The sequence below is a fragment of the Hirundo rustica genome, chromosome 21 (genome assembly GCF_015227805.2).
Source record: "Hirundo rustica isolate bHirRus1 chromosome 21, bHirRus1.pri.v3, whole genome shotgun sequence".
In the NCBI taxonomy this organism is placed as follows: Eukaryota; Metazoa; Chordata; class Aves; order Passeriformes; family Hirundinidae; genus Hirundo; species Hirundo rustica.
This window is the reverse complement of record NC_053470.1, coordinates 2,749,400-2,767,929: the sequence shown is the minus strand read 5'-3', so window position 1 is coordinate 2,767,929 and position 18,530 is coordinate 2,749,400. Positions and strand designations below refer to the sequence as shown.

The 18,530-nt window shown below is 46.7% G+C and overlaps 1 protein-coding gene across 4 annotated transcripts in view; it reads right to left on the bottom strand.

The window, feature by feature from the left end:
• The window catches only part of AMOT (angiomotin), a 57,630-nt gene that overhangs the window by 13,991 nt on the left and 25,109 nt on the right, over positions 1 to 18,530 (bottom strand). For 3 of the 4 annotated variants that reach the window (XM_040083954.2, XM_040083951.1, XM_040083953.2), the window contains exons 2-7: positions 17,382 to 17,547; positions 15,115 to 16,033; positions 7,982 to 8,435; positions 6,440 to 6,584; positions 5,036 to 5,128; positions 2,342 to 2,487 (exon numbers count right to left, since the gene is read on the bottom strand). In XM_040083954.2, the coding sequence (XP_039939888.1) occupies positions 2,342 to 2,487; positions 5,036 to 5,128; positions 6,440 to 6,584; positions 7,982 to 8,435; positions 15,115 to 15,986 (1,710 nt within the window). In that variant the 5' untranslated portion in view covers positions 15,987 to 16,033; positions 17,382 to 17,547. The remainder of the gene's footprint in view (positions 1 to 2,341; positions 2,488 to 5,035; positions 5,129 to 6,439; positions 6,585 to 7,981; positions 8,436 to 15,114; positions 16,034 to 17,381; positions 17,548 to 18,530) is intronic. The other variant, XM_058423220.1, reaches the window with a different exon arrangement.

The following is an 18,530-nucleotide window of genomic DNA, read 5'->3' as shown; positions in this document are numbered from 1 at the left end:
CCAAGGGTTTTGAAAAGAATCTAAAGCTCCAATTCCAGTGCAACATTTAAATTCAGTTACAGTCATATATGGCTTACAGCTCTCCCTAGAATGGAAATATTCTTTTTATAAAGGATCTGGTGCATACAAGGCAATGTTACTCTGCTTAATAGGAAGTCAAAATGGAAAGGATAAAAAGAAAAGCTGAGAACTTACGTTACAGGAGGCAAGAATGGAAATATGCATCCCCCTCTCAGGCTCTGAGTAGCTGCCAAACCTGAGCCTAAGAAACTCCACCCTCTTCTGCAGGACCAGTTTGGAAATTCCTGACACTTACAGGGACTAGTCACTCAGATTAACCTGGCCAGCAAAAGGCAATAATGCACAAATGGATCATATTTCTTGGCCGCTGAATGCCACTAATGGTGTTCCCAGCCCCTCCTAAAGGTGCCCTGAGCTCTGAGCAGCTCCTTGGCCACCTTTCAGAGTTACCCAACAGCCTGGGGATTGGAGAACTTCCCGCAGTTCAGCGCTAATGAGGCAACAAATGCGTTATAATCCTAAGCATTTCATTAAAAAGTGATTTGGGAAACCTGCAGAAGTGACTCTTTTCCATTTGTTCCCCCTTGTTCCCTCTCACCTCTAGGAAAAAGCAGAGTTAATTCCTGCTCTCTCACCGAGACGCTTCCATATTTATCTACAGCAGGAAGGGTGGCACTTCCTGCACACCCTGGGATTCCAGCAAAGGTTGGATGCGTGTGACCACAAGCCCTCATGCAGATCATTTCAGTCTGTGTCAGCCTGTGTGAGTTTTTGAAGCTATCATGCAATTTAGCCCAGAGTGACTTAGCTATTTCACTATTCTACCTAGGCAGAAATACTTTGCCACAGCACTGAACCCAATTCTTCCAGTAAAACAAGAGCAGTCTTTTGAAAATAAAACATGCAATTATTATTTCCCCTCAAGGCTTCAAGTTTACTGTGAGGGAGCCAAAATTGGTGCCTACACAGAGGTGCAACCCAGCCAAGTGCTGTGTGTGCTGGCCCAGCTGATCAGAGCACCTCATCCACACTGACTCCAAGCATTTTCCAGGCAAACCACGAGGATGTCCCATGTACTTGGAGTTAGTGACACATCAGACTTTGAAATAAGGTGCTGAAATCTGAATGAAAGCCAAAGAGCTCCAACACATTGCAGAATCAATGACAGAATAGTTTGAGAGCCAAAGAGAGGCATGTCACACGTAAATTACCCTATAACCAATGCTCCCTGTCCCCTGAGTGAGTGCAAGTCAGCCATGCCAGGCCAAAAGAGGTGATGACAGCAGGTAAAACCCACAAGAACATCCTGAGTGAGCAGAGCAGATCCAGAGGGACAGGGAGAGGCACAGGAAGGTTCAGAAGAGGGCTACTGATGCAAATCCAGAGCTCAGAGAAGAGCAGGCTAAAACTCAGAAATGAGCTACACCTGCACCCGGGAGAGGAAGATATTCACTCTGTATTTGATCATTCCTCCTCTGTCGGCACAATGGGATTCTGAAGGGATAGAGGACTAAAAGCAGACAAGGGGAGGGTTTGAGGAATGTCTCTGAAGGCAGCAAAATTCAGGTGGACATAGGCACAGTGCCCAGCTGAGGGTGACACTGAGTGCTGGCAGCCAGGGAAGTGGCAGGGTTGGAGAACATATCTGCAGTGAGGAAGTGTGCTAGGTCAGATTTCCTCCTGAGACTCTCCATGGAGGAAGAGTAGGAGTAAAGGAAGCAGAGGCTGGAGTGGGAAATGGGGCCTTTGAGAGGAGAGCAGAAGGCAGGAGGGAAGGATGGACGCCGTGACGCAGAAGGGCACAAAGGTGAGAGCCGTGAGGGGCAGGGACAAGGCTACAAAAGAAACTGCTGTGAAAGCTGCCCAGCTAAGCAGCTCAAATGCAGTATCCCCTCTTGGGAGGAAAGGGAGAGAAAACAACTAAGGTCATGCCCAGCCTATTACAAATGCTGGGCACATACGGTGATCTGCACTGTCCCCACAAGAGGACAACCTGCATTCATCGGATATTACTTGAAAGTCCATCCAGATCTGAATATCTGCCAAGTTCAGCAGGTTTCTAGGGCTCAGATTCCACTTCCAGCCCACTTTTACAAGTTGAAACAAAAAGAAAACAAAATATGGCAGCTTAGACAAAAGCATTTCCAAGGAAATAGAGATTTGTGGCTTGTCTGCTCAGCTAGTCAACACAAAGCCAAGCCAATGGAAATGGCTGTGAAGAAAGCAGATTTCCTTATAATTTCCACAAGACAAACTCATTCCCACAGCCACTTCTGCTGGAACACAAGCTACCCTGAGTCCTCTCTCTCAGCATCCTTACCTCCTCCTCCAGTTTCACCACCTTGGCCTGAGCGTTGTTCAAGGCCTGGTCTCGGATCTCGATGTGTCTCCGCTGGTCCTCGTTGGTGGAGCGAGCAGCAGCCAGCTCTATTTCCAGTTTCTCTTTTTCCCTCTGTGTTTCCTTGTCTAGGGATAAAAAAGTGATAGTCATCAATGCACAGCATTTGTCTCTGCCCAGTTTTCAGGAGCCTTTCGCTCCAGAGGTGAAGGGGAGATTGCCGTGGGACTTCTCAGAAGAAGGAGAATGCAAATTCTAGTGCTAAGAGGGAAAATAAAAGGGCATGGCTTTCAAGGAAGAGAAGGACCTGTAATCCTGAAAAACAAGTATGGTACCTTCAAGCAACAGTGTGCCACCAAGATAGTGAGAAGGAATAAAAGGTGCATCACTCAGTACAGTTACTCAGGTAATTTGCTGTGATTATGCAGATGGTTAGTGAAACTTGGCATCTCTTCACCTCTGAGCTTTCAGCAGTGGAAAACAAACTGAGTAATTTTAATATCTCGGGCTGGGGAGAGAGATAGCAGACTGGTGTTCCTGAAAAACTTGTGTTCCTTTTTTCCACACTGACCCCCTCAAACTGGAAAGGGGTTCTGTCCCTTCTCAGAGGAACCCTCAGCAATATCTCCAGAGGAGTCAGAAAACAAATCAGCAGTAAGAACTCCTCAGTCTTCCTCTACTGCCTGTAGAAATGACCCCCTGGGCCAGAAGTGAGGCACATACATCTGTTCTGTCCCTTCTCAGAGCAGACCTGCCACCCCAAACACACCAGCTCATCCTTTTCTGCTGCTCTCCAGGGAGAGCTGGATGCTGCTGGAGCAGCAATGCTGACTGTTGCAGGAACTGGGCACTGCCTTCATAAGAAAATAGAGAGGATAAAAATAATTGGAGACTGGAGAAATTATCGCACAGGGGTGCAAGGCAAAGCCACAACACAGAGCTGATGTCCTCTGTGTGTGTTGCCATTCCCAGCTCACGCCAACCAGCTCCAAAGATAACATTAACCCACTTGCTGGATACACAACCACAGAATACTCCCTGGAGTGATCTACACCCAGCACTGATGACACCAGAGAAACTGCATTCCAGAAACCAATATCCCACGACAAAGGAATGAGGACAAGGAGTGGAAGGCTTGAAAAACAGGAACGAGGTGCTGGGTGTTAGGACAGACTGCATATGGAGTACAGAGGCCCGTTTGTGCAAGCATGTGCATAACTATATTTACAGGACCACAATTACTCCCTTTCTTCTGCCAGCAAAGAGCCAGGAGCAAAGCTTTAGCAACACAGAGTAGCTAAAGATTCCCTTCTGCCAGGGAATCAACACAGCCCACACACAGGTTGCAAAACAAACCTGTCCACCAACAGCACCCAGAGCTCTGCAGAGCAAACCCTGAGTGCAGCTCAGAGCCAGCTCAGGACATGAGGACAAATGTCATCACCTGCTTTTTTTTTTTGTTTCCCCATCTTTTCCCAGCATTTCACCTTCGCCCAAGAATGAGTTTGCTGCCAGTGTGAGCACATTAAACTGTACTGCAAAGACTGAGCTGCATTGAGACAGGGTGGCATTATGCCAGCAGGTATCAGTCAGTGCTACCAGGCGGTTTGTTAATCTGGAAATGCTTGCAGAGAGGCTTTTGGAGGTTTTGTTGCAGACTTTTCTCCAAATGAAAACTGCTTCACTTGACAAGTGCCTGCAGCACCCCTAGAAATGCTGGGACTGACGAAATGCAGCGCTGTGGCTTCCATGCTCATCCCAAAGGAGAGGCCCCCACAGCCCTGACCTCCCCACCTTTCTGGGTGCACCTGTGAACCTCAGTGTCCACCCAGCAGAAGGACAGACTAAACTCCCAGTCTTCCCAGTACCATCAGGAGTTTGGAATTTGCCCCCTGACAGCCATTTGCTTGCAAGGCAAACCACAAGGAATAAGCTAAAGATGACACAAGAGAGGGACCAGAATCTATCACGGTAGCTGCAGCGTCTATTACACCACAGAAAAGCTCTGTTTTGCAATTTTATGGCACTACCTTTTTATATAACAACAATTGGAGAAAAGTGAGCATTGTCAGAAGGGTGGAGCACACTGTGGGATGAGAGAAAAGTTGGCCCGGCGCCGTCGGCCTCAAGACGTTTTGGAACAAAGGAAAAGCAGCATTTCACACCCGTCATTTTGGTTTGCCCTGTGATAAATCCACTGCTGTGGACAGAATTCCTGACCCTCACCCAGCCCAGCAGACTGCAGGAGTGTTCATCCCCTTTATTTTTGCTGAACAGGATAGGGCAGTGGCAAATTAAAGAGGAGGGAGATAGGAGACCTACCAGGCTCCTCTCCTACCAGCCTTAACTCATGCCAGGACTCCTGTCAGCCTGGGAAGGTTTCATTTCCCAGCTTTCAAAGAATAAAACAGGTGGATAAAATATGTAAATAATGTGGTAAACAGTCATTTTACAGTTGAGCTGCAAATTACCTTTGTTCCAAAATCTCTAATAAATCCCATCAGATGGACTTTACATACTGACAGAAAAGGAATTCTAGGATCCCTCCTCCTTTCTCTGCTGCCAGTTTGGGACTGCCACTGCCCTGATTTCTGTGCTGATAATTAACCTGCTGCACTGCCCTCCTTCCCAGGGTGATGGAGCTTTCCACTGCCCCATGATGGCTGTGTAACTCACTTTGTGCAAAGAGCTGGGAGATGGTTTTCCGATTGTCTTCAGAGCCCTCAAACTCCTTCTCCGCCAGCTGCTTGTTGGCCGTCTCCATGCGTTCTGCAAAAATATTCAATAAAAGCAAACTAAATAATTTAAAGCTTTCAAGCATTAAGTTACATCCGCTCAGGGCATTCCTGGTGCTGGGGGAGTGGATCTCCTAATTCCACAGCCTATCAGAAGTCGGCACTCACTTTGGAAATGTTTCTAATTATATGTCTTTAAGGAAATGCACTCAATGAGACAAAGCAGGTTAAAGTTCCAAAGAAATTATTTTAAACGTTTATAGCACAGAAGTTTATTTTTTCAATTTATACCTTTAGTTTTTCCACACAAATAAATCCCACCACGCAATTAAAAGATCTCTTATAATTCTCCGCTAAATCTTAACAGGAGATAAAATCTCTGACTTGAGGGAATAGTGTAAAACCCTAAAAACAGCTTAACAGCTCTGCTGCTAGAAATTTGTGTCAGTCTGTGAAAATTAGAATGAAATGTTCATGCTGCGTTTTATTATGAATAAGATTATTTAATGCAGGCCTTTGTGTAAAGTAATGGGAAATGTATGGTTTTACTTCCTGGATGCAAAACAAATTCTGAGGGTCTTAGTAAAAGACATGAGGCAGTGAGAGCATGCAGGACAATCAGAAGGTTTTCTTAAAAAAAAAAAATTAAACTTACAGTTCAAAAAACTGTTTGTGCACCTTCAAAAAATCTCAAATTGGAGATGTTTTCCACCTTCCAAAGCAATGCTTAAACTTTTACCCCCGGTAAGGTCAAATACCACTCAACAGCACTCTGCTGCCAGCCATGGTGCTGCCTCAGCCTCTTGGCAAGAACCAGACACCAATAACATCTCACTCTGGAAAAGGAAGGGAGATCCAAAAAACCAGATGCCTACATTGATAAGGAATGACAAGACCTTCAGGAAGAACAGACGCTCTGCAGTTTGTATGTCAGTGCAAAAAGGGTCACTGGACAGGAAATAAAGCGAACGTGCCTGCTGTGGGATTAGGCAGTCAGCAAAACCTCTTTCCATTTGTGTAAACTGAACAAATTGTACAAATTGTCTCTAGGATATAAGACATGAGAGAATTCCAGGCTTGCATCTGGTTTATGGTATTTGGCTTATCACATGTTTCTTGTCAATGAGAAACAGGCTGGAAATGAAAGACTACAGCCCTCTCCTAAACCTGTCTTTTCCATTATTCCAGCAAGTGCTTAAAATCTCTGACTACTGAATGCACCTGAGTATCCTGTCATATTCCAGTCCTGTCAGACACGGAATTCTGCAGCAAAACTCGGTCCTGCCAAGTAAGCATAACAATAGAAAACCCCAGCATTGAAGAACAGAAGTTTTACTTCATTTACCTCTTAGATCCCTGTTGAAATCGTGAAGCCTGCGAATTTCTCCTTCCAGTTTGTTTCTCATGGCTTTTTCCAGGGCATCCCGCTTAGAGGATGATTTCTCCAGGTTTTTGTATGCCTCTGAAACTTGTTGAATTTCTGTTTCCAGCTGCAGTGGAAGTGAAAAAAAAAACACTTACTATTTTTGACTAACAAATTTAATTGTCTCAGACAGGAGATTACTTCGTCTCAAGCATTCTTTATTGAGAGAAACCTACACTTATACACTAAGTAAAAGCAAAAGTCTCAGAGGGATGAATCCCTCTATAGAAAGAATACCAATGGCAGAATAATTCTGCAATAAAATATGCTTTATCCTTCCTTTTAGACTTCAGTGTGAAGATTCTCTGATCACCCAGAGCAGGAGATTCTCTCCTAACTCTCCTTGCTGGGCATGGTTTGCTCTGGAAGCATGGATCCACACCATAGCAAACCCCACCAGCACTGTCTACAGCAAGTCATCAACAGGGAGGTGGAGGGAAGTGCATTTGTATCCTTCTGTCATTATCAGGAAGCTGTCAAACAATTCTCTCAAGTATTTCCTGGCCAGAAACCTTCCAAAAAAATACAACCAAATTAACATATGTCCCTGGTAAGAGGTAACGTGGGGAATGATGAGTGTGGAAAGCCACACTGGCCACCTGAACTCAAAGACAAGCAGCCACACATTTTTCTGGCCCCGAACACTGCTCAGTGCAAAGAGCACAGCAAGGCCCACAAAGTCCTAAATTGCTAAGCAGCATCAGCCTTTCCACAGCTGCAAGGCAAAAGCAAAGCTGACCTGCTGCCCAGCTTCAAAGCAGTGGTCATCAAGGAGTTATTTCTGTGAGGCAGCATGAAAATACCTCCACACACACACACGTTAATGATGGGTCTCAGGTATTTTCTTTTAAATGTCTTAGCATCATTTACTCTGCTTGCTCCATAAAGCCAAAGGTGGCAAATAGCTGGGTCCAAATCAAGACATTAAATTTTCCACACATGGAAATTGTGTGGTGTTGAGGGACAAAAGGAGTGTTAATCCCAGTCCCACAGTCCAAATGTCTTTAGTGTAGCCATAGCAGCACTACTTGCACTGCACACTGTGGTGCCAACCAGTTTTGTAGCAATGTCCCCTGTGCCTCCTTGAGTGGCTGTGGTCCTGTGCCATCTCAAACAGGCCCTTCCTGCAGCTCTGAAGTCTTTTTGGGAAAATCAAACCTGCTGCTATCCTGGACAAGCCTTAAGTTAGCCCAGCAGTCAAGCCTCTTCAGCAGCTGAGGAGGATGTGCCTTTGAGCACGGTCAGTGAACTGCTAGCAGAAAGCTGAAGGCTTTGATTCCATCTTCTGCCAAAGTTAAGCTGATGCCCAAAGGCGCAGGACACAGACTAATCAATCTGCATACGAAAGACTCTAAAGTACATACTCAATCCCTTCAGCAAAGGAATCCAGCAGCTGCAGATTAAGTTATTCAATTAGGGGCTAGAGCAGAGACAGGAGAATGCCTGGATTCCACAAGCACCCACCTTCTGCAGCCGGGCCACTTTCTCATAGCACCCATCCAGCTCCTGTCGTAGGGAGCGGTTCTCCTCCGACAGGATTTCCACCATTTGCTGCGCCCTGGAAACGATGGCAAAAGGATCTACTTGCATCTGCTGGTAGGGGGAAGGGATCTGCTGGGCCCGGGGCATCACAGAGTAGGAGTCTCCTTGCTGCTGCTGCGGGCCTAGGAAGGGCTGGCATAGTCGGTACAGATCTCCCTGATGGACTGGGTTGGACAAGAAAGGCTGCTGGGTCCGTGGCAGAACGCCAGGATCTGCCTGGCTGGGAGTCAGAGGTTGCTGGTGCTGGGAAGGGGACAGCCTAGAAGGTGGCGGAGACTGGAGCAAAGTCAAAGATCCCAGGGATGTCAAGGAAGAAGTTGGGCTGTGGTGGTGAGGTGGTCTCTGTTGTAACTGCAGCTGCACATCTGGGTTCTGCCTGGAAAACAGAGAGCACAGGCTCCGTCACAGTCATGCAGAGGAAGGAGCACAAACCCAGGGACAAGGTGTGCAGCTCCCGTGCACAGGTCTTCTCACACAAAAGACTCAAGTGAGGCTTTTTTCCATTTTATAAGTCTGTTTTTAAAAAGCGTTTCAAAATCAAATCTTTAGCAGAAAACTTATTCTAAGGGCATGAAGGTGTTTCCTCTTGAGACTATTTTTTTACAGAAATACTAAGAGAAAGTACATCAACAACTATTGGCTAAAATTATTTTCGTAACTTTTCTCCGCATTTTGTGGATAAAACTGCTCAACTAAGGACTGCTAGGAACAGACTCTTTTGTTCTGGCCTTAAATGTGCCATCTGTCATCGAGAAAACAATTAATTTTCTTGTGTAAATCAGGAGAGAGAGCTAAAAGCATTGGCTGAGCTTGATGTTAGTATTCCAGCACTACCGATCTGAGCTTTCTGAACTATCAACCAACAAACTGCAGCCTGGATAAATGAGACAATTAAAGGAGCTGAAAACCAACCCAAGAATCAGAAGCAGCATTTTCATTCCAACGTGCCCTGTCCTATGCAGGAGGTGTGTTTACTGCCCCTAACAATAACCTCTGCAGGCTATCAGACACACATCTAACAATCTATAACATGCCTGAGTCCATCACAGAACTAAATCCAAGCTACACCCTCTCACATTTCCCAGGCTCTGGAGATCCTCAGCTCAACTCCAGCTGCATTAACCAAGTAAGAAATCTCACTGAGAAGACTGTGTGGATTTATCATGCTTGGATGACCTCAGGAGGCAGGATTTGCTTTCTCCTCCAAAAACATCCAACCTTTAACTTCTCTGGATGTTCTTTATTCTAACAGTTGAAGTCCCTCCCTCTCCATGTTGCAGCCAGTCTTTTCTTGAGCACGGAGCAGAGCCAGGCTGGCAGTTCAGCGTGTCCTGAAACACTCCTGCTGCTCTGACAAAATTTCCCACCCTTTGGGATGCAGTTCAGCCCTGCAGCTGGAAAAGCACACAGTGTTGTTCCACCTGGCCAGAGCTGCTACAGAATACCCCCCTGGCTGCCTGTGGTCCCAGGAGGGGCTCCTGCCCTGCAGAGGATGGACAAGGCAGCTCACAGCATTCCCACAGCACCAGGAGCCTTGGAGGAGCTGACAACAGTGAGCAGGAAGCTGAGCTGGGAATTAAAGAGTTACACAAAACGGCCCTCAGCCCGAGTGCAAACGCTCAGCACCATCCTTCCTGTTCTCCAAGAAAGAAGGAAGCTCTCCTCGTACCCACCGCTCACATCTGGGCATTACTCACATCTGGCAGCAGCGCAGGGCAGTTCAGCAGCTCTCAGCCCAGCACAGAGTTCACTATTTCAGCACCATGCCCCTCGTGTCTCACTGCCCAGCTTCCCAGCAGAGAAAACCTCCATGCTCCCGCTCAAATTCCTTCATGGGGAAACAAATCTAGCCTTTGTTAACTAAGAAAAAACAAAGAATCACTGCTCTAGCTACTGTTTCTCTCCTCACATTCAGGTGACTGAGGTCCCTGCCAGCAGCATCATTTCAGGAGCTGGATTTCCCCAGAAATGATCATTTGCAGCATGAGGATTTCAGGGGTCATGCAGAAGAGCGACGTGCAATTAATTTCCTCAGGAATGTTCGGCTTAGTAGCGGCAATTTGGTTCTTCTCCTCCCAGGGGGGCAGCTCTACTTATTGTTGCACTGATTTCATTAACTTCATTTGACAGTTCTCATAATGAAGAATGAGGCAAAACCATCACAGGCCATGCTCAAGGTCACCTGGCTTGTCTCAGGTGGTTTCCAGCTGCTTTCTTAGCTCACCCAGTTGTGTGCAGAGTTAAAACTTTGCATCCTCACAAACCACTCATCTCCTTGAGTTTATTCTTTACCTATCACACACTGATGCTGTAATCAATTAGGGAATAACCTTGCTGTGACATTTCATCTGTGATGACCTACGGAGTTAGATCAAAAAGAAATGTGTTGCCAGCCTGCCTCATGGATGCAAAAAAACCAATTTTCAACCTACAAAACACTGTTTTCCAGTCTGAAAACAACCTGGAGCAGTTACTCAGGGAGACTGGTTTCAGTGAGTTAATCTTATAAGCCTGGTGAGGATGATTTAGGTGCCAATGTTAACAATTTGAGCTATTTGACTAAAAACATCTTGTTATTCTGTCAACAGAGACCCAGAGGGCAGAACCTTGCCATCCTGAGCACCGATGAAAAGGACAACATGATGGCCAAAGAAACATAACAGCAGCACTTTAATTCTGAAGGGACAGTCCAACTGACATGCCTTGTAATGATCCTTTTTTTTAACACCTATTGTAAAGAACAACTCTAGGAAATCATGGCTGAGCATTTCTAAACAGGATACACTTCCAAGAATTCCAGCAACTTGGCACTCACATCCAAAGCCTCTCATAATCTTGAAATTATACCAATCTTGTGGGCTCAAGCTAGAGCATGAGAGCTTGGAGCATCTGGTTCTGTGGCATTACCAACAGCATTAGGGCTTCCAAAATGTCACAAATGCATTTATATTCCCAGCAGAATGAGATAGCACAGCTAGGTTAATACATTCTGCCTTTAAAAAAAAGATTTTTAAAAATCCTAGTAACCTCACAGTGACACCAGGCTTTTTAACATCTTGCATGCAAACTTTTACATACACATTCAAAGAACTTTTTGGCATCCCCACTACTTACAATTTTGTCTCATAAAATACTTACATACATTTTGTGGGCAAAAAATACCTGGCTCTGGGGTTTCTTTATATTTACAAGAGAAATGAAGAATTTATTTCTCTGGTAAAGCAATTTTGGGCTGAGAGAGTCAGAAAGGTAAATGAACACAGTTTGGATTTTTCAAGATTTTTATGCTACACTGCAAAATATAAAGGTAAAAATTACTATTGTTGTCACTTAACAGTATTGCTAATAAAATGGTAGCAGAAAATTCCTTCTATGAGAGGATGAGTCCTCAGGTAACCCCACAATAGTAATCCAAATTTTATCTGAACCAACCACTTCAGAAAAAACGTAGGCTCTCAAAAACACATATACAACAAAATTACACAATCTCCTTCCATTTGCCTCAGCGTCACAGAGACCTGAATAAACCAAATCCGGGGTGGGGAAAAAAAAACCTCAGAGCAATTATCCCCACGAGTGTTTGGGTTTGAAAGCATGACTTTAAGGGCCACTTCTCTGTGCACCACACAGGAATTTCTGCTCCCTGGCATGGACCAGAGAAACACTCCACACAGGCCAAGTACAAACCTGGATTTATGGCTCTGCAGCTACAAGGGTCACCTCAGCTTTTCAGGCAGGAAGAACAGAGATGGGGATGAGGGCAGCTCTGCAGCAGAGGGCTGCTCAGGCTGCCAGGGTCACACACAACGTCTGCGGGCAGAGCAGCACAGTGGGGAAGGCAGAAAAATGAAGGGAGCAGCAAAGGTCTCTGGCTCGTTAAGGTGGTTTTTTTAATGCCTTCCCAGTTTTTCCTGCCTGTTTGGTGTCCAAGAAGCTCCAGTTCCCCTCTCTTCCCCAGCTCTCCTGCACAAAGCAGGAAATGCTGACTGTGGGAGGGAGCAGGCTCCACTCACTCCATTACACAGCCAAAATCAAACCCAGGAATTTTTGTTCTGCTGCCCAGTCATACCTGATTAGCCCCCACTTTGATGCTGCTCGGGGGAACGCCGTGCACAGAGTGAGTTACTAATTATGGGACAAATTCTGCAGACTTCCCTCTCAAGAACTTTCTGTGAAGTCAATGGGATTAACCACCACAGCAGGAGCTCAGTCACTTGGGCTCCAGAAAGAGGATGGCGCTTGAATGGGAGAGACAAGGAGCTTTCTCTGCACCCAAAAATGTGTCAGACAGGAGCCTCCACTGCACCCAAAAATGCATCAGACAGGAGCCTCCTCTGCACCCAAAAATGTGTCAGACAGGAGCCTTCACTGTACTCAAAAATGCATCAGACAGGAGCTGCCACTGCACCCAAACCTGCATCAGACAGGAGCCTCCTCTGCACCCAAACCTGCATCAGACAGGAGCTGCCACTGCACCCAAAAATGCATCAGACAGGAGCCTCCACTGCACCCAAAAATGCATCAGACAGGAGCCTCCTCTGCACCAAGACCCACATCAGACAGAGGCTTCCTCTGCACCTAAAACTGCATCAGACAGGAGCCTCCTCTGCACCCAAACCTGCATCAGACAGGAGCTTCCTCTGCACCAAGACCTGCTTCAGACAGAGGCTTCCTCTGCACCCAAACCTGCATCAGACAGGGCCTCCTCTGCAGCCAAAGCTGCTGCAGCTCTCACTGTGCTGCCACAGGAGCCCTTGCAGCCCCCAGGACAGGGAGCCCAAGGCACCCATGCACTGCTCTGAGACCGGAGGGTTGTTTTCACCACCAATGCTAAAGCGCAGCTGCGGTATTTAGGGAGAGAACCAGGCTCTGCAGCTTCACACGCGGCCAGCCCTCTTCTAAACTTTCTTTAAAATTCCCAAATAACAGCAGAGATGCCTCCGGCATGCCCGGTATTTCCATGAAACCAGCATCGTTACCGACGTTCACTGCTCCCAAACTCGCAGCGCCCGGGAGCAGGTGAGGCAAACTGTTTGCAGACTGGTTTAAACTTACCACACAGCCCATTCCTTTCCCAGACTGGGGAGGGTGAAGCATGAGAATGCTGTGAATTCCCCAATGTTTATCTTGCTCAACGAGTTTTATTTAACCGCATCATTAGGTCACCCTCAAATTCCCCCGAACAATGAGGGGGAAAACCCGCAGAAAAGGGTGTGGCTTCGGGAGCAGAGAGAAGGGGCTTTGTTTCCTTGACGCGCAGTTCAAAAAATGCACACGTTTACCAACCCAAATGAATCCCGATAAAACTGGAGACTGCAAAGGCACCCCTGGTGCGAGGCAAAGGCTCTCCCCGGAGCTGTTTGCCTTTAAAATCCCCACACCATCACCCAGCTGCACCTTTAGCAACACAGAAGGTCGCTTGTCTAAATGACAATTTCTCTTAAAGCGTGCGGGAGAGGGAGGGGAATAGAGGACTCGCTCCCTTCCTTTGCTACGCTGCTCTGTAATTTATGGATTAGTCTTGCGATTGTTCTACTGCTCCAGCATTTGCTTGCAAAGGAAACCTCTCCTCTGTGCAGCTATTTAGGTTAAAAAGTAACCTCATTAGATTCCCAGTGCTTTGAAGACAAATTTCAGTTGCTTCCCCTACTGGAAACCTTGCCAGCTGAACCTTTCTCCTCCCCCTCCTTCCCCCCACCATGTTCTTTCAAAGCAGCCAGGATCCATCCAATACAGACAAAAATCACCCTGTCTAGAGGAGCTGACTGCTGGCGTGTTTTCAAATACCTCTCCCTTGAACAGCAAGCAGGCTACGTCTCACTGCATATAATATAAGGAGCATTTCTGATGCAGCAGAAGCACCGAGGAGCTGCTTCCCTGCCCTGTGTGCACAGAGGTTTGAGGCCTTTGGATCTGCAAAAACGTTTGCAACGGGCTTCTACAATCATTACCCCCCCTAAACCTTTTACTTCCCCTTTTCCTGGCCTCTTTATTATTTATTTAGCCAGATCAAAGGGCCTTTTCATCAGGCTTGTATGCTGCTGAAGTCATTTCAGATCACAAACAATGGTGGACAAACTCTGAAAATAGCTCCTCATAGGGCTAGGAAGGTTCTGAGCAGATTCAAACTGCCTAAAGCTCAGACTCTGCTCCCAAGCACTGACTGGTTTCTTCATGCTCCCTTCAAAATGTGCAAACACAAATTCACAGAGACCTCTCCATTTACATCCTCCCCTTGCTCCTCTGAATTACCCTTTTAGCTTCAAAGTGAGGCCAAAATCGTGACACCAGATACCACCTGGTGTCAGGAACAGGTGAGATGGTATGGGAACAGGTAAAGCAAAGCTGGGGGTCCTTAATAAAACTTCATCTTCCCACATGGACATCAGTGTCTGGCTCAAGCCAAATCCAGCTCCTTATCTAGAGGGAACCAGAACAGGCTGAGATTTCATATGATGCAAGAAAAATGAGCAAAAGCTGAACAAGCAAGTCTGGGATGAGGCCCCAAGCATCCTCCATTTTCCTCTCCTACACTTCAGTCCACTGAAAATACAATTTTAAGAACTCTACAGGAAGCTCAGAGGTGATTTTTGCTACCTGCACCATTATTGCTTTCGTTCACTTTTCTCCTTTCCTATGTGATGCAGTTTTAAGAAAAATCTTTCGTCTGGCAGATGTAATTAAAGAACAACTTAAGTCTCACAGTAAGTAACTAACCGCAAGTTTCTACAATGAATCACACCATAACTTTGGCTTTTGTAGCAAAGCTTTTGTGAGGTTTCAGAGCCTCAGCATTAAACTTAAAAAATCAAGTTGGCTCGTTTGAGATCTTTTTTTTTTTTTGTAAAAGAGCATCAGGCCTCTCTAGCCAGCTACTGAAGCAGGTAAGAGGCCTTCCAGACAGTCTGCAGCTGAACACAACGTGTCATCTCACGTCACGAAGATGGGGTCTTTGCTGAAGGAAAACCTGCCTCAGGAGCGAAGGTGATGGACTGAGTTTTATATTGTCGTTCCCTACGCGGCTGTCACAGGGCTTGGTTTTAGGTCTGGCTTACCTGACTGAGCCATACTCAGGGGGATGCTGATACCTCATCATGGGCCCATCAGATCTTCCCTGCTGGCTCATGCGATGGTCGCTATAGAAATGCCCCGAGTCCTGAGGTTTGCAGTTCATAGACGGGGTGGACACGTTTTTGTACGGATACTCCGGGGGAGGCCCCCGCTGCTCCATCCCTTTCATGCTGGGCTGGGAAGGGGGCTGCACCGAGTTCTTGTAGAACTCGTTGGAGCCAGAATTTTTGTAAGGGTCGCTGGACTGCTGGGGAGAGAGCGGGGACAGCGGGGAGAGCGGCGCGCTCGTGACGGGCGCGTGGGCCTTGACCCCGCTGGTGGCCAGCGACAGCTGCATCAGCCGCTCGCTCAGGGAGCGCACGTGGCCTTGCTTGAGGTCCTTCAGTCCTTCGTCCTGGTGCACCTTCCCCGGGCTCACCCGCTGCACCGTGGGCCGCCCTTCGGTCCTCATCTTCTGGTTGGTGACCCCCGTGACGTAGAAGGCGGCCCCGACGCTGGCGTGCGGCTGGCCCCGGAAATACTGCGACTGCACCTTGGCCTCCTCGTAGGTGGGGAGGTCCTCGCTGTTCTGGAGCCGCGGCGACAGCTGCTTCTCCATGATGCTGTTGTCCACCTGTATCTCCTGGCCCTGGGGCTCCTGGCGGGCAGCATGAGTCACGAGCTGGTGGTCCTGGGAGCTCAGCCCTTCGTTCTGAGAGGCCGGGCTGGCGGCGCTGCTGAAAGCCGCGGCATTCCCTGTGGCTTGCTGGTGTAAGGCGAGAAGGTTGCGGTTGTCATTTGGGTTCCCGTATCGGAGCTGCTCCTGCAGCAGGCGCTGTAAAACTGTCGTAGCTGCTTGCTCTTCTGAATTCCTCATCTCAAACTGTGGTGCCTTTTGGGTGGAATGTAAAAGCTGCCCTTGACCTAAGGAAAGGAGACACGGTTATTAGCGCCTGAGTGGATCGAGGGAGAGATATTCGGGCTTGAAATACAGAAAAAAAAGCAGGTTAGATTACCAAAGGTTCCCATAACAATGGGGGTCATCAAGGCCCTTGACCTAAGAAGGACTTGCATGCCCGGAGGGCAAAGCCTTAGAAAGGTGATGAAAGGTGACTTGAAAGTTTATAGGCAAATCAATTGACTGCAAGCTGTAGGGATGCATGCCAAATACCTCAGACAGCATCTCGGGCAAAAAGGAGACGTGGAATTCACAGGAAGATGGTGAAAATGCCTGAAACCTGTTTGCTTTATACTTAGAGTTACCAACAGTGAAATACACTTCTCCTATTTGTAGGCAGACAAGGATTGAAGCGTGAAATCAGCAACTTGCCAGTTTTAAGGGAAAGAAAAAAGAAAAAAAAAAAAGAGGCTCATTGAGCTAGCATATGGTTCAAAAGAAGTAAAGAAATCTCTCAGCTTAGATAAAGCAATCAATGAATACCTAGTTAGCCAGCAGGTTTTCAGGGTTATGAAATGCCCAGAGTGAGATCAGCAACTCTTCTCCGTGCTGCAGAAAACCCCAGGCACGGTGCAAGTGAGGACTCAGGAACTTCCTGCTATACAAAGGCAACCAAATGCTCACACATCTAAATATCCTCAGCGGAATGCATGCAAATGCAAGGGGAGGAAAAAGAGTTGTCTGATCTAAGGAACAGAAAAAGGCCTCTGAGTGGCAGGAAAAAACACTGCGTCCCAATGAGAGAAACACAAAGAGCCAATGTCAGGCACATCCTAAGCACAAATTAAGCCAGTGACCAACAGCAATTACGTTTTGCTCCGTCTCCCAGTGGAGTCAGGAGTGTGTCATGGAAACTCAGGCCCATTGGCCTTGTTTGAGTTGAAATATCAAAAATTAATGACACCTTTGGGACGTGTAACTGAAAGCAGAGCTACTTTTGAGCTAGAACAGCTCAGAATAGAGAGTAAGGCTCACTCGCTGGCCAAGCTGTGGCTCTGCCCTGACAGCAGAACACGAGTTGCCGTTCTAGCATTTTCTTTTGACACCTTTTTGCCTGTATTACACTGGCCCTTAGCAGAAGGTAACTTGTTCCCAACAGTTTTTTCTGTGGCAGAGCCACAGCTTGGCCAGTGAGTGAGCCCTAACCCTAACCCTACATCTCCACAACCTCCCCTTTTCCTCCCTTCTGCAAACCTTAATGAAGGGAAAGTTAAAATCCACCTCATTCCAGGCTGCTCACCAGGCAGGAATTCAGGCCCTGTTAGCTGACCTGGAATGTGACTCCTCTGAAGTCTTGTTTGAAGTGGCACATACCTTTGTCCTTCACTCGGAGTTCCCTGGTAAGGAGGAGCAGTTGTGCCACATGGGGGGACACGCTCAGCCTTCCTCCTGCAAATCCAAGATCTCCACTCAGGGATGGCTTCAGGCTCCTCCTCAGCAGGCCAGATCACTCGATACTCTCCTCGCTCCCAAAACAATTCTGAGGGAAATATTGAAAACATCGTTTTAATCAGCAGATGAGACCCTAGAAATAATAAACCTTGGCCCATATTTCAGATTTTCCTTTTGCAGCTTCTCGTTTTCTCCCAGAGCCCAACAATTTTGATCCCTTTAGGATGAACGAACCCCCCCGTGTCCCCAGCAATCTGCTCCAGCTGCTGCTTTAATCATGACCATTTCTGCTCCAAGATTAAATGTTGCCAAGTAATGCTTTGTCCCATCTGTGCCTCCAAGTGAAACAGTGATTAAAACCCGCTAATTCTTTAACTCCATTGTTTTATTTTTCGCTCAGAATGAAAGCTGAAGCACAGATGAGGATGCCCTGTGCTTATGGCTCCTTTGCCAGTGGTGCTGAGTGTTTCAAACTGTGTCAGCAGAAATCCTCTGCTGGATGGTGACACGGTGAAATGCTTGATAAACTTCAACACACTGTGCCTCAGAAATGACTGTGAGAATGATCAGTTTGTGAATATTAGCTTTATTTTACAGACTGGGAAAGTCAGGGGAAGAAAAGGACACTGACAAGAGTTTATGCCAGAAATACATTGCAGAGCACAGCTCTAATTCCCAAAACACTCTTTAATTACGTTACTTTTCTCCTTCAGAATATGAAGCAGTAAAGAAACTTTAACCATTGAGAGGAGAAGCAGGAGAATACAGAAAAATGTGTATTTAGGCATGCTAACAAGAAGCAGTTACCGAAGGTGTCCTAAAGAAAAAGGCAAGCAAGTCAAAAGATGTGGAACATATTTATGCACTCAGTGCAGTCATACTTGAAGGAAAGGCAATAAAAACAGAACTAGCAAAACTAAAAATATTCATTGATACGTATAATTTAACTTAATTTCCTGGAATGTTGCAAAAAATAAAGTGCACAGATGTAGTGAAGGAATGCAGACGAGGATACTTCTGTCTCTGACTTACTACGGCACAAATCCACACCCAACAGAAACTATCTCAGAT